This window comes from Oncorhynchus gorbuscha, unplaced genomic scaffold (assembly GCF_021184085.1).
Source record: "Oncorhynchus gorbuscha isolate QuinsamMale2020 ecotype Even-year unplaced genomic scaffold, OgorEven_v1.0 Un_scaffold_1446, whole genome shotgun sequence".
Lineage (NCBI taxonomy): Eukaryota > Metazoa > Chordata > Actinopteri > Salmoniformes > Salmonidae > Oncorhynchus > Oncorhynchus gorbuscha.
Window position 1 is genome coordinate 110559 of NW_025746225.1, and position 16875 is coordinate 127433.

A 16875-nucleotide genomic window follows, 5' to 3' on the forward strand; every position below is an offset into this window, starting at 1 on the left:
GAGAGAGAGAAGAAGAGCCAGTGTGTTTGGAAATGAAGAATGATAGGAAGTAATTTCTCTGAACAGGTGGTGATTCGCCTATTAGGACCAGATGGTCTTTGTGGTCATTGACCCAATTACCATAGAGTGGTGAAGTTTGGGTAAAGACATTTTGCAGAGCTAGTAGGAACTTGGTGTGTGTCCTAAATGGAACCATATTCCCAATATAGTGCACTACTTTGGAGCAGAGCCCTATGGGATATCTTATAGGCCTGGTAAAAAAAGCACTATATAGAGACTAGGGTGCCATTTGTTATGCAGTCCTTCTGTTTTCCCCTTAAAACCACTCAGGAATTCAGAGAAAGTACAACAGCTACTACACAAGCTTTAAATCATTCTACCTGTAGGACCGACCGAGAGGAGGGGGAATTGGGTTATTTGTGAAACTCTCCATTATAATTAGTATGTTCCTGCTGTAGAAGTGGCATAAGGTTTGTTATAGTGGTCTACTAGGACCAAAGAAAACACCTCAGTCCATATATCCTTATCGAACTAGTCTTGGCACTTTAGCTACCATTAAATCATTAAAAGTAGCACAAAATAAATCTCTTTAAAGTCATAATTCGTTGTTTTTTTTTCAGGTTGAAAGTAACTTGTAGGGAAACCTCCAAGTGAATAGACTCCTGTGAGCACACCATTTACTTGTTCTGTTAAACTGGGAATCCAATACAACGTCATGTCACTTCTGAAAGGGTCATTTAATTACTGTACCTCTGTTGAAGTTATACGTTTTGACAGACAGGCTGGGTTCAGCGACACTGTGACAACCAATCAACTGCCCCGAATAGGATTCCTGGCATTATTATCCCTTTTCGGAAGAAGTGCATTGTGGGACTAAATTAAATTAGTGACAGCTCGTTGAGAAGGCAAGCAGGCTGTGTGGAATGGAATACATCTGTAATGCGGTGCTGAACACGTTCTGGGTATTGTAAAGGAATCATAAAAAGCAGTCATTTCATGACTACGTCAATGTTTAAATTTTATTCCACCTAGGAGCTGTGAATTTGTTAATACTAGGGATGTACATCGTATAACATAGTACTAGGGCTGTACATCGTATAACATAGTACTAGGACTGTAAATCCTATAATATAATACTAGGGCTGTACATCGTATAACATAGTACTAGTACTGTACATCTTATAACATAGTACTAGGGCTGTACATCGTATAACATAGTACTAGGACTGTACATCATATAACATAGTACTAGGGCTGTACATCGTATAACATAGTACTAGGGCTGTACATCGTATAACATAGTACTAGTACTGTACATCGTATAACATAATACTAGGGCTGTACATCGTATAACATAGTACTAGGGCTGTACATCGTATAACATAGTACTAGGACTGTAAATCCTATAATACTAGGGCTGTACATTGTATAACATAGTACTAGTACTGCATCGTATAACATAGTACTAGGGCTGTACATCGTATAACATAGTACTAGGGCTGTACATCGTATAACATAGTACTAGGGCTGTACATCATATAACATAGTACTAGGACTGTACATCATATAACATAGTACTAGGATTGTAAATCATATAATATAGTACTAGGACTGTACATCATATAACATAGTACTAGTACTAGGATTGTACATCGTATAACATAGTACTAGGACTGTAAATCCTATAACATAGTACTAGGGCTGTACATCGTATAACATAGTACTAGGATTGTACATCATATAAAATAGTACTAGGACTGTAAATCATATAATATAATACTAGGACTGTACATTGTATAACATAGTACTAGGACTATAAATCGTATAACATAGTACTAGGATTGTACATCATATAACATAGTACTAGGGCTGTACATCGTATAACATAGTACTAGTACCGTACATCGTATAACATAGTACTAGGGCTGTACATCGTATAACATAGTACTAGGACTGTACATCGTATAACATAATACTAGGAATGTAAATCCTATAATATAATACAAGGCCATTAGGAAAAAGTGATTTCCTTTCAAGGAAGCTGCCTTCTTATAATACCAGGATGGATGTGTTTAATCTTCTGAAGAACCTTGGATAACCACAGCTGTTTCATCACTGTGAACGGGATTAGGATCCTCCATCCAACTTTCACCACAGTGCTGGATTTATACTTTCTCTTCTCTTGAAGTAACACAACCACAAGGTAATCCCCAATCCCCCCCCCCCCCAACTTTTCCTTGTAAGGTCATAACAATTAACCCACAGTTCTCATTAGGATTCTGTTTAAATGCTCTAAAGTCTAACTAGTATTGGAGCTTCTGTATGAATCTCTGTAAAAGCTAAATTGCCAATAACTACGTAAGGGGCGCATTAAAAGGTTATAATGATGAATTCTGTTCCCTCTTTCTATAAAATGTCATCATTCTGCTATTGCTGGCACACATTCATCTATTGTATGTACATGTACAGTCGGGTCTTCAAGAAGTGGCTTTGCTTCTCTACTTCATTTGAGCTGTACTGTAATTCAGTTCCATATGTTTAAACCTCAGTCAAGGTAATACTGTAAAACCTGAATGCGTTGGCTGTCGGTTAAAAGTCATTCTTAGAAGTGGACTTCCAATGGGAATTAAGCATCAGTGAATTTTATGCATTTATTGAAGTGAAGAGCTTCTGTAACTTAGTGCCACAGTCTAGTAAAAATCCTATTATGGATGGATGGATGAAGGAAAATAAAATGTTATCCCTGATGAAAGAGGGTATGAAATGTGTTTGATATCCCTGATGAAAGAGGGTATGAAATGTGTTTGATATCCCTGATGAAAGAGGGTATGAAATGTGTTTGATATCCCTGATGAAAGAGGGTATGAAATGTGTTTGATATCCCTGATGAAAGAGGGTATGAAATGTGTTTGATATCCCTGATGAAAAAGATATCCCTGATGAAAGGGTATGAAATGTGTTTGATATCCCTGATGAAAGAGGGTATGAAATGTGTTTGATATCCCTGATGAAAGAGGGTATGAAATGTGTTTGATATCCCTGATGAAAGAGGGTATGAAATGTGTTTGATATCCCTGATGAAAGAGGGTATGAAATGTGTTTGATATCCCTGATGAAAGAGGGTATGAAATGTGTTTGATATCCCTGATGAAAGAGGGTATGAAATGTGTTTGTTATCCCTGATGAAAGAGGGTATGAAATGTGTTTGATATCCCTGATGAAAGAGGGTATGAAATGTGTTTGATATCCCTGATGAAAGAGGGTATGAAATGTGTTTGATATCCCTGATGAAAGAGGGTATGAAATGTGTTTGATATCCCTGATGAAAGAGGGTATGAAATGTGTTTGATATCCAGTGGTATTCTAAGGGTTTCTTCCTGAGGAGTAATGACAACACATCAACCCAGGAGGATGCCCACAAAATCCCTTTAAGCATTAAAAACATACTACATTAATAGGGCTTATGGTTTTACTACCAAAGATAAATGTCTCTATTTCTCCATTCATATTTATGCTGCTCGCCTTTCGCAATAGAAAATAGAGTGCATTCGGGAAGCATTCAGACCCCTTCACTTTTTCCACATTTTCAATCCTTAAAAGGATTTTTACAAATTAAATCCTCATCAATCTACACACAATACCCCATAATGACAAAGCGAAAACAGGTTTTTAGAAATGTTTGCACATTTACTACAACTAAACAACAGAAATGCCTTATTTACATAAGTATTCAGACCCTTTGCTATGAGACTCGAAATTGAGCTCAGATTCATCCTGTTCATGTTTTATCCTCTAGATGTTTTACAACTTGATTGGAGTCCACCTGTGGTAAATTCAATGGATTGGACATGATTTAGAAAGGCACAAAATTGAGCTCAGGTGCATCTTGTTTCCATTAATCATCCTTGAGATGTTTCTACAACTTGATTGGAGTCCAGCTGTGGTAAATTCAATTGATTGGACATGATTTGGAAAGACACACACCTGTCTATATAAGGTCCCACAGTTGACAGCGCATGTCAGAGCAAAAACCAAGCCATGAGGTCAAAGGAATTGTCCGTAGAGCTCTGAGACAGGATTGTGTCGATGCACAGATCTGGGGGAAGTACTGAGTAAAGTGTCTGAACACTTATGTAATTGATAGTTCATATTTTTTTAAACATTTGCAAACATTTCTAAAAAACCTGCTTTTTTGTCATTATGGGGTGTTGTGTGTGTAGATTGATGAAAAAAACAATGTAATCCATTGTAGAATAAGGCTGTAACGTGACACAGCAGGGGAAGAAGTGAAGGGGTCTGAATAATTTCTGAACACACGGTATAGGACAAAGCAACAGCCAGCGTTCTCTTTCAGATGCTAACAACGGACTTCAAAGATTATTAAATGTTGAGGCACCACTGCCAACACATTGTCAGACAGTCAACATGGTCAGAGGTTGTGTTGTTTTTTAGCAGAATCACATTAGTGGAAACGGAGGGTGTTCTCAGGGCAGGCCTGGTTGTAGCTAGATATGTTCCAGTCACGTTTTTTTGTTTTTAATGTGTTTTAGCTAACCCTATCCCAAACCCTGTTCCTAATCTGAACCTCATTCTCCTAACCTGTTAAGAAAAGTCCCTTCTGCTAGTGAAAACTGGCAGACCTGCAGTGAGAACAGCGTGGGTTCTGAGTACTACTGTCTTATACACAGTGAAGGGGATTAGCAACCTTCACCACCGAATCTAGCTTTGCTTTCAATGTCTAATTTTGTAGATGGTGAAAACCATTGTCACCACTGTCAATACATGATCACACACCAAACATTCAGCTAGTTAGAAATAAGCCCAATTATGCATGTTGGAGCACTAACATATATTAATGAGCCTGTTGAAGAGTGTCATAATTATCTCTAATGGATTCAACAGAGGAGAACACTCATGTTGTTCCTTAGAGGGGGACGTGTGTGTGTGTGTGTGTGTGTGTGTGTGTGTGTGTGTGTGTGTGTGTGTGTGTGTGTGTGTGTGTGTGTGTGTGTGTGTGTGTGTGTGTGTGTGTGTGTGTGTGTGTGTCAGCATGGGTGTGAAAGATATTTGATGAATGATCTGCCCTTCCTTGACATGGAAGCAGACAGACAGTCAGAGGGGAAGAAAGAAGGAGAATGACAATGTTTCAGTTCACACAGGGAGTGGATGTAGAGTTACAGGCACCAGGGTAACCTTTAACCCTGTGATTCTACTGCAGATTGGGGTTTAATGCTCTGCTGAGCGTTGGACCTAAGCCTCATATCAGCCCTGGGGAAGAGTCCACTTGTTCTAAAGAGAATGCAAACATCCCTATAGGCTCAATGGTATCCCAACAACCCTATCCCAAACCCTTGTATTACAAACTATATCTTGAAGCCAGTTCCACTGACTGCTAACCCTAATCAGGGACTGATTGAGATCTGGGACACCAGGCGGGTGCTATTAATGATCAGGCAGAACATAATAGCTATAGGCTATTATCTATCCCCAACATCAGTTATACACACCTGCAGTTCATGCAGTACACAATAAATGGTGTTACTGGGGTGACTCTGCTTTGTCTAAAGGGATGTTGAATATTCCTATACCAGTAGACTATAGGGTTCAATCTTCTGATTCACTGATTATGCATCACTGATGATCTATAGATTCCATAGGCTACTGTCTATCTCCTACATCACTGAGGATCCTATAGATTCCATATGCTACTGTCTATCTCCTACATCACTGATGATCCTATAGATTCCATAGGCTACTGTCTATCTCCTACATCACTGAGGATCCTATAGATTCCATATGCTACTGTCTATCTCCTACATCACTGATGATCCTATAGATTCCATAGGCTACTGTCTATCTCCTACATCACTGAGGATCCTATAGATTCCATAGGCTACTGTCTATCTCCTACATCACTGATGATCCTATAGATTCCATATGCTACTGTCTATCTCCTACATCACTAATTATCCTACAGATTCCATAGGCTACTGTCTATCTCCTACATCACTGATGATCCTATAGATTCCATAGGCTACTGTCTATCTCCTACATCACTGAGGATCCTATAGATTCCATATGCTACTGTCTATCTCCTACATCACTGATGATACTATAGATTCCATAGGCTACTGTCTATCTCCTACATCACTGAGGATCCTATAGATTCCATAGGCTACTGTCTATCTCCTACATCACTGATGATCCTATAGATTCCATATGCTACTGTCTATCTCCTACATCACTAATTATCCTACAGATTCCATAGGCTACTGTCTATCTCCTACATCACTGATGATCCTATAGATTCCATAGGCTACTGTCTATCTCCTACATCACTGATGATCCTATAGATTCCATATGCTACTGTCTATCTCCTACATCACTGATGATCCTACAGATTCCATATGCTACTGTCTATCTCCTACATCACTGATGATCCTATAGATTCCATAGGCTACTGTCTATCTCCTACATCACTGATGATCCTATAGATTCCATATGCTACTGTCTATCTCCTACATCACTGATGATCCTATAGATTCCATATGCTACTGTCTATCTCCTACATCACTGATGATCCTACAGATTCCATATGCTACTGTCTATCTCCTACATCACTGATGATCCTATAGATTCCATAGGCTACTGTCTATCTCCTACATCACTGATGATCCTATAGATTCCATATGCTACTGTCTATCTCCTACATCACTGATGATCCTATAGATTCCATATGCTACTGTCTATCTCCTACATCACTGATGATCCTATAGATTCCATATGCTACTGTCTATCTCCTACATCACTGATGATCCTACAGATTCCATAGGCTACTGTCTATCTCCTACATCACTGATGATCCTATAGATTCCATATGCTACTGTCTATCTCCTACATCACTGATGATCCTATAGATTCCATATGCTACTGTCTATCTCCTACATCACTGATGATCCTATAGATTCCATATGCTACTGTCTATCTCCTACATCACTGATGATCCTATAGATTCCATAGGCTACTGTCTATCTCTTACATCACTGAGGATCCTATAGATTCCATAGGCTACTGTATCTCCAACATCACTAGTAGGCCACATGGACATCTTCCCCTCTTAAAGTAACTGTCCAGTGTTTCCAGATTTCTATGAACTATTACCTATAATTAATTACAAAATGAGTGAACTACTTTTCCTTATTTTATATGTTAAAAAGCCTATTTTCTGTGTTGCAATGGTGTGGGCGTACCCCAACAACAACATGGTGTGGATCTATATACCATTCAATAAAATAAAAAGACAAGTAAACAGCTGATTGGCCAGCTCAGACAGTTTGATGTCTCTGCCAAAAACATGACGTGATCTTCTCTGAGGAAATGGCAAGCATTTTTAAAATGGTCTGTTTGAGATAATAGTTAGAGGGATTTTCTTCTTCACTTTTTTTGCTTTGTCCACTAATATGAGTCAACAACATAATGATCTTTTAGAGGTAGACTCAGCAATACAACATACAGACAGAAAGTCAACAACATAATGATATTTTAGAGGTAGACTCAGCAATACAACATACAGGAAGTCAGCAACATAATGATATTTTAGAGGTAGACTCAGCAATACAACATACAGACAGAAAGTCAACAACATAATGATCTTTTAGAGTTAGACTCAGCAATACAACATACAGGAAGTCAGCAACATAATGATATTTTAGAGGTAGACTCAGCAATACAACATACAGACAGAAAGTCAACAACATAATGATATTTTAGAGTTAGACTCAGCAATACAACATACAGGAAGTCAGCAACATAATGATCTTTTAGGGGTAGACTCAGCAATACAACATACAGACAGGAAGTCAACAACATAATGATATTTTAGAGTTAGACTCAGCAATACAACATACAGACAGGAAGTCAACAACATATGATATTTTGGGTCAGTTTCTGCAACCACCAAGAAAGTCAACATGGCTTCTGTTTTGGCGCCCTGGTTACCAGGCTACAAGAGGGAACCCGTGAACATAATGCAGATACTGTGTGTGACTGTAAGAGTGACAGTCAGATATCACTCATCTCAATGATCTGCCGTGCTAGCTCTGGCAATCAGTCTACCAACATGAGATTTTCACTGAACAGTTACTTTAAAGCTACAGTCCTCAGCAATACACACATACAGAGCGAAGTCCAACAACATTTCTATTTTTAAACAACTGAGGGATGGGCCTGGATATTAAAACATACAGGTAAGTCAACTGAGGGACATAATAAAACATTTGGTTAGCAACTGAGGGATACAAATAAAACATTTGGTAAGCAACTGAGGGATGGGCCTGGATAATAAAACATTTGGTTAGCAACTGAGGGATGGGCCTGGATAATAAAACATTTGGTAAACAACTGAGGGATGGGCAATACAAATAAAACATTTGAAGTAAGCAACTGAGGGATGGGCCTGGATAATAAAACATTTGGTAAACAACTGAGGGATGGGCCTGGATAATAAAACATTTGGTAAACAACTGAGGGATGGGCCAGCATAATAAAACATTTGGTAAACAACTGAGGGATGGGCCTGGATAATAAAACATTTGGTAAGCAACTGAGGGATGGGCCTGGATAATAAAACATTTGGTTAGCAACTGAGGGATGGGCCTACAGACAGGATATTAAAACATTTGATCTTTTAGGGATGGGCCTGGATAATAAAACATTTGGTTAGCAACTGAGGGATGGGCCTGGATAATAAAACATTTGGTTAGCAACTGAGGGATACAACTGGAATAATAAAACATTTGATAAGCAACTGAGGGATGGGCCTGGATAATAAAACATTTGGTAAGCAACTGATCTTTTAGAGGTAGACTCAGCAATACAACATACAGGGATGGGCCTGGATAATAAAACATTTGGTAAGCAACTGAGGGATGGGCAACATAATGAAACATTTAGAAGTAACTGAGGGATGGGCCTGGATAATAAAACAGTCAAGCAACTGAGGGATGGGCCTTTAATAAACATTTGGCAATACAACTACAGGGATGGGCCTGGATAATAAAACATTTGGTTAGCAACTGAGGGATACATAATAAAACAGAAAGTAAGCAACTAGGGATGGGCCTGGATAATAAAACATTTGGTTACAACTGAGGGAAAGGCCAACATAATAAAACATTTGGTAAACAACTGAGGGATACAGACAGGAAGTCAAAACATTTGTAAACTTTGAGGGATGGGCCAGATAATAAAACATTTGAAGTAAACAACTGAGGGATGATCCTGGATAATAAAACAATAAACAACTGAGGGATGGGCCAACATAATAAAACATTTGGTTAGCAACTGAGGGATGGGACAGAAAGATAATCTTTTAGAAAACATTTGGTAAACAACTGAGGGATGGGCCTGGATAATAAAACATTTGGTTAGCAACTGAGGATGGGCCTACAGGATAAGTAAAACATTTGTAAACAACTGAGGATGGGCCTGGATAATAAAACATTTGGTAAACAACTGAGGGAAGGCCAACATAATAAAACATTTGGTAAGCAACTGAGGGATGGGCCTGGATATTAAAACATTTGAAGTAAGCAACTGAGGGATGGGCCTGGATAATAAAACATTTGGTTAGCAACTGAGGATGGGCCTGGATATTAAAACATTTGGTAAGCAACTGAGGGATGGGCCTGAATATTAAATCATTTGGTAAGCAACTGAGGGATGGGCCTGGATATTAAATCATTTGGTAAGCAACTGAGGGATGGGCCTGGATAATAAAACATTTGGTAAGCAACTGAGGGATGGGCCTGGATATTAAATCATTTGGTAAGCAACTGAGGGATGGGCCTGGATATTAAATCATTTGGTAAGCAACTGAGGGATGGGCCTGGATAATAAACATTTGGTAAGCAACTGAGGGATGGGCCTGGATAATAAAACATTTGGTAAGCAACTGAGGGATGGGCCTGGATAATAAAACATTTGGTTAGCAACTGAGGGATGGGCCTGGATAATAAAACATTTGGTAAACAACTGAGGGATGGGCCTGGATAATAAAACATTTGGTTAGCAACTGAGGGATGGGCCTGGATAATAAAACATTTGGTAAACAACTGAGGGATGGGCCTGGATATTAAAAATTTGGTTAGCAACTGAGGGATGGGCCTGGATAATAAAACATTTGGTAAGCAACTGAGGGATGGGCCTGGATATTAAAACATTTGGTAAACAACTGAGGGATGGGCCTGGATAATAAAACATTTGGTAAACAACTGAGGGATGGGCCTGGATAATAAAACATTTGGTAAACAACTGAGGGATGGGCCTGGATAATAAAACATTTGGTAAACAACTGAGGGATGGGCCTGGATAATAAAACATTTGGTAAACAACTGAGGGATGGGCCTGGATAATAAATCATTTGGTAAGCAACTGAGGGATGGGCCTGGATAATAAACATTTGGTAAGCAACTGAGGGATGGGCCTGGATAATAAAACATTTGGTAAGCAACTGAGGGATGGGCCTGGATATTAAATCATTTGGTAAGCAACTGAGGGATGGGCCTGGATAATAAAACATTTGGTAAACAACTGAGGGATGGGCCTGGATAATAAAACATTTGGTAAACAACTGAGGGATGGGCCTGGATAATAAAACATTTGGTAAACAACTGAGGGATGGGCCTGGATATTAAAACATTTGGTAAACAACTGAGGGATGGGCCTGGATAATAAAACATTTGGTAAACAACTGAGGGATGGGCCTGGATAATAAAACATTTGGTAAACAACTGAGGGATGGGCCTGGATAATAAAACATTTGGTAAACAACTGAGGGATGGGCCTGGATAATAAAACATTTGGTAAACAACTGAGGGATGGGCCTGGATAATAAAACATTTGGTAAACAACTGAGGGATGGGCCTGGATAATAAAACATTTGGTAAACAACTGAGGGATGGGCCTGGATAATAAAACATTTGGTAAGCAACTGAGGGATGGGCCTGGATAATAAAACATTTGGTAAACAACTGAGGGATGGGCCTGGATAATAAAACATTTGGTAAACAACTGAGGGATGGGCCTGGATAATAAAACATTTGGTAAACAACTGAGGGATGGGCCTGGATAATAAAACATTTGGTAAACAACTGAGGGATGGGCCTGATAATAAAACATTTGGTAAACAACTGAGGGATGGGCCTGGATATTAAAACATTTGGTAAACAACTGAGGGATGGGCCTGGATAATAAAACATTTGGTAAGCAACTGAGGGATGGGCCTGGATATTAAAACATTTGGTAAGCAACTGAGGGATGGGCCTGGATAATAAAACATTTGGTAAACAACTGAGGGATGGGCCTGGATATTAAAACATTTGGTAAACAACTGAGGGATGGGCCTGGATAATAAAACATTTGGTAAACAACTGAGGGATGGGCCTGGATAATAAAACATTTGGTAAACAACTGAGGGATGGGCCTGGATAATAAAACATTTGGTAAACAACTGAGGGATGGGCCTGGATAATAAAACATTTGGTAAACAACTGAGGGATGGGCCTGGATAATAAAACATTTGGTAAACAACTGAGGGATGGGCCTGGATAATAAAACATTTGGTAAACAACTGAGGGATGGGCCTGGATAATAAAACATTTGGTAAACAACTGAGGGATGGGCCTGGATAATAAAACATTTGGTAAACAACTGAGGGATGGGCCTGGATAATAAAACATTTGGTAAACAACTGAGGGATGGGCCTGGATAATAAAACATTTGGTAAACAACTGAGGGATGGGCCTGGATAATAAAACATTTGGTAAACAACTGAGGGATGGGCCTGGATAATAAAACATTTGGTAAACAACTGAGGGATGGGCCTGGATAATAAAACATTTGGTAAACAACTGAGGGATGGGCCTGGATAATAAAACATTTGGTAAACAACTGAGGGATGGGCCTGGATAATAAAACATTTGGTTAAACAACTGTAAACAACTGAGGGATGGGCCTGGATAATAAAACATTTGGTAAACAACTGAGGGATGGGCCTGGATATTAAAACATTTGGTAAACAACTGAGGGATGGGCCTGGATAATAAAACATTTGGTAAACAACTGAGGGATGGGCCTGGATAATAAAACATTTGGTAAACAACTGAGGGATGGGCCTGGATAATAAAACATTTGGTTAGCAACTGAGGGATGGGCCTGGATAATAAAACATTTGGTAAACAACTGAGGGATGGGCCTGGATAATAAAACATTTGGTTAGCAACTGAGGGATGGGCCTGGATTTGGGCAACTGGATAATAAAACATTTGGTAAGCAACTGAGGGATGGGCCTGGATAATAAAACATTTGGTAAACAACTGAGGGATGGGCCTGGATAATAAAACATTTGGTAAACAACTGAGGGATGGGCCTGGATATTAAATCATTTGGTAAGCAACTGAGGGATGGGCCTGGATATTAAATCATTTGGTAAACAACTGAGGGATGGGCCTGGATAATAAAACATTTGGTAAGCAACTGAGGGATGGGCCTGGATAATAAAACTTACAATGGCAGCCTACCTGGGAACAGTGGGTTAAGAACACATTCTTACTTACAATGGCAGCCTACCTGGGGAACAGTGGGTTAAGAACACATTCTTACTTACAATGGCAGCCTACCTGGGAACAGTGGGTTAAGAACACATTCTTACTTACAATGGCAGCCTACCTGGGAACAGTGGGTTAAGAACACATTCATACTTACAATGGCAGCCTACTGGGGAACAGTGGGTTAAGAACACATTCATACTTACAATGGCAGCCTACTGGGTAACAGTGGGTTAACTGCCTTGTTCAGGGGCAGAACAACAGATTTTTATGTTGTCAGCTCAGGGATTCGATCCACCAACCTTTCAGTTACTAGCCCCTCTAACCACCGCCGCAGAAAAGTAACCATTTAAATTTGTAGACAGAACTATGGATGCAAGGACTGACCATCCTTGATATCAAAATGATAGTTTTAAATATGTTTTGACACAATACAGTGTTTGTTTACATTTACTTTGTTTACACATTTAACATGCTTCTATTTTGGGTTCTGAAGGGGTATGACACCTGATCTAACCTCATGAGGCATTTATAAGCTAAATTCTTCAAAAATCTATGGGTGTATACAGTATGATTAATTTATGAGTTCTGTTCTTCTCGAATCTATGGATATATACAATATCATTCATTTATAAGTACAAAAATGGATGTAGCAATTAAAGATTTTAGCTTGGAGACATTCTAGAAATGTCAAAAACATACATTATTTTGATATTTTCTCCAAAAGTTATTATAACCATTATGGCCCAGGGCATGTCCTTATACTAATGTAGGCTGCAGTCGGTGGCCGTCAGTGTCTTATTCACACATTAGCCAGAGGATTTAGAAGGTCCAGCAGTTCACTGAGCTAAGCTAGTGTCCCATCCTGCTTCCCTTACAGCTCCAGCAGTCCTAGAGCCTGTTGTATGTAACACAGTGCTCCAACAGCTGCGGAGAGAGGTGGATTGTATTACCCGATAATTGGCAAGCTACAAATCCCAGATCCACAGTAACCCTGTTTCACTGTGTTGGGGCCTTGTTTGACGAGGGGAAACAGCATTTCTGCTAGCTGCTTCAACATGGTCTCATTAGAAGATTTAAAAAAGTGACATTTAACCACTGTAGTTCCATGTCAACCAAATACACTTTTATTTACTTTACATCATTTTAACACATTCTCATTTACAGCAAAGACCTGGGGAATAGTTACAAGGGAGAGGAGGGAGGATGAATGAGCCAATTGGAAGCTGGGGATGATTAGGTGGCCAGATTGGGAATTTAGCCAGGACACCAGAGTTAACACTCCTACTCTTACGTGCCATGGGATATTTAGTGACCACAGAGAGTCAGGACACCCGTTTAACGTCCCATCAGGAAGACAGAAACCTACACAGGGCAATGTCCTAATCACTGCCCTGGGACATTTTATTTTATTTTTTAGACCAGAGTGCCTCCTACTGGCCCTCCGACACCACTTCCAGCAGCATCTGGTCTCCCATCCAGGGACTGACCCTGCTTCAGAGGCAAACAGCAGTGAGCTACAGGGTGGAATGCTGTATCAATATGACAATTAGTGCAATTAAGGAACTATTGCTACAAACTAAGCTTCAAGGCCTATTCATGTTGTCCCAATCATACCACCATTCCTTGGCTGCAACATTCAGGAAAATATTATAGCCATGTCTGTGACGTGTTCAGGGAACTTTTAGAAACAGTTCAATTTTAACCATACTTACTTGCCATAGACGTGGGAGAGACAAGCTGCTACTAAAAGAACAGCCACTGACTGTACAGCCAATTAGAGACCAGCCACTGACTGTACAGCCAATTAGAGACCAGCCACTGACTGTACAGCCAATTAGAGACCAGCCACTGACTGTACAGTCAATTAGAGACCAGCCACTGACTGTACAGCCAATTAGAGACCAGCCACTGACTGTACAGCCAATTAGAGACCAGCCACTGACTGACTGTACAGCCAATTAGAGACCAGCCACTGACTGTACATCCAATTAGAGACCAGCCACTGACTGTACATCCAATTAGAGACCAGCCACTGACTGTACAGCCAATTATAGACCAGCCACTGACTGTACATCCAATAAGACAAGCAGTCACTAACTAAATGACCAATAAGGGATCTGCAGCTACTGACTGTATCATGTTTCCCTTTACAGGGAGAGACCAGGAAAGATGGGTTCCCTGGAAACTCAAGCCAGAAGGTACAGTATGTTACCGTGGAAATATTTTATATTTATACAATATACTGTATATGAGATATTTCACAACTTACATATGTGTTTGAACATGATAAACTCTTTAAACATAACAGAGAGTCAGAGAGTGCCCTGTCAGCTGGGTCTGTACATGGTCTAGCACCTTCAGTTCACCAGGACCACTCTAAAGCATCATCACCCTCTAACCCTCCTCTAGGGCCCTTAGAAGTTGAAGTTGAAGAATCCACACACACACACACACACACACACACACACACACACACACACACACACACACACACACACACACACACACACACACACACACACACACACACACACACACACACACACACACACACACACACACACACACACACACACACACACACACACACACACACACACACACACACACATACAGGGACATATTTGCCTATGAAACTCGATCCAGTCTAATGACATAACACTTAAAAGGCGCGGCCCACCCAAACATTTTCCTATACTTGATAAGGTTTGAGAATTGGCTAAAGCTGGCCTGCGTTACTCAACACTGCACATGACATGCAAAGTCTATATCAAGTGTCATAACATTCATATTGAGATTGATGGTGGTGTGACTTGGCCTACTCTGCCTGTGTGGGTCGTGTGGTTTCCATCCGAACTGTATTAGCTACCGCAGAGTACTGTTTTGCTGTTTTAGAGATGTCTTAAGGCCTTCCCTTTTACTGTGTGTGTGTGTGTGTGTGTGTGTGTGTGTGTGTGTGTGTGTGTGTGTGTGTGTGTGTGTGTGTGTGTGTGTGTGTGTGTGTGTGTGTGTGTGTGTGTGTGTGTGTGTGTGTGTGTGTGTGTGTGTGTGTGTGTGTGTGTTGTCGTGTGTGTGCGTGTGCATGCCTAATCCTAATTGTGCGTGTGTGTTCTATTTCTCCCTCAGGGTGACCAGGGTGGTTCTGGCTCACCAGGTCTGGATGGTATTCCTGGACAGAAGGTGAGTCAGACTGTTGACTTGTTTGGACTGTCCATTATCTGTAAGATATAAGGTTTCTGCTTTAAACCACTAAACTGTTATTCTGCCACTATTTATAATCTGTGAGAGGGTTTTCTATGTCCTGGAGTGCTGTTGGACTAAGGTTCAACTAAAGTAGCATAATACTATCTCCTTCATCAGCTATCATGATAATACTATCCCCTTCATCAGCTATCATGATAATACTATCTCCTTCATCAGCTATCGTGATAATACTATCTCCTTCATCAGCTATCATGATAATACTATCTCCTTCATCAGCTATTATGATAATAACAATGGCCCATTCATCAGCTATTATGATAATAACAATGTCCCCTTCATCAGATATTATGATAATAACAATGTCCCCTTCATCAGCTATTATGATAATAACATCAGCTATTATGAGTTGGTGGTGGTGTTACTGGTGATGGTGGGGGTGATGGTGGTGGTGGTGGTGTTAGTGGTGATGGTGGGGGTGATGGTGGTGGTGTTAGTGGTGATGGTGGGGATGGTGGTGGTTATGGTGGGGGTGATGGTGGGGTTATGGTGGGGTTGATGGTGATGGTTATGGTGGGGGTGATGGTGGTGGTGTTAGTGGTGATGGTGGGGGTGATGGTGGTGGTGTTAGTGGTGATGGTGGGGGTTAGAGTGAACCTACAGGATGGTAGCTCTCCAGGAACAGGGTTGGAGCAAAAACCTCAAGAAGGGTAGCTCTCCAGGAACAGGGTTGGAGTGAAAACCTACAGGATGGTAGCTCTCCAGGAACAGGATTGGAGTGAACTTACAGGAGGGTAGCTCTCCAGGAACAGGGTTAGAGTGAACCTACAGGATGGTAGCTCTCCAGGAACAGGGTTGGAGTGAACCTACAGGATGGTAGCTCTCCAGGAACAGGGTTGGAGTGAAAACCTACAGGATGGTAGCTCTCCAGGAACAGGGTTGGAGTGAACCTACAGGATGGTAGCTCTCCAGGAACAGGGTTGGAGTGAAAACCTACAGGATGGTAGCTCTCCAGGAACAGGGTTGGAGTGAAAACCTACAGGACGGTAGATGTCCAGGAACAGGC

General features: G+C 40.5%; 1 protein-coding gene across 1 annotated transcript in view; it reads left to right on the forward strand.

The window, feature by feature from the left end:
* The window catches only part of LOC124022835 (collagen alpha-1(XIX) chain-like), a gene marked incomplete at its 3' end in the record, with an annotated part of 58640 nt that extends 42852 nt beyond the window's left edge, over window positions 1-15788 (forward strand). The window contains exons 10-11 of the mRNA XM_046337513.1: window positions 14762-14806; window positions 15735-15788. Of these exons, the coding sequence (XP_046193469.1) occupies window positions 14762-14806; window positions 15735-15788 (99 nt within the window). The remainder of the gene's footprint in view (window positions 1-14761; window positions 14807-15734) is intronic.
* Window positions 15789-16875: the final 1087 nt, after the last annotated feature.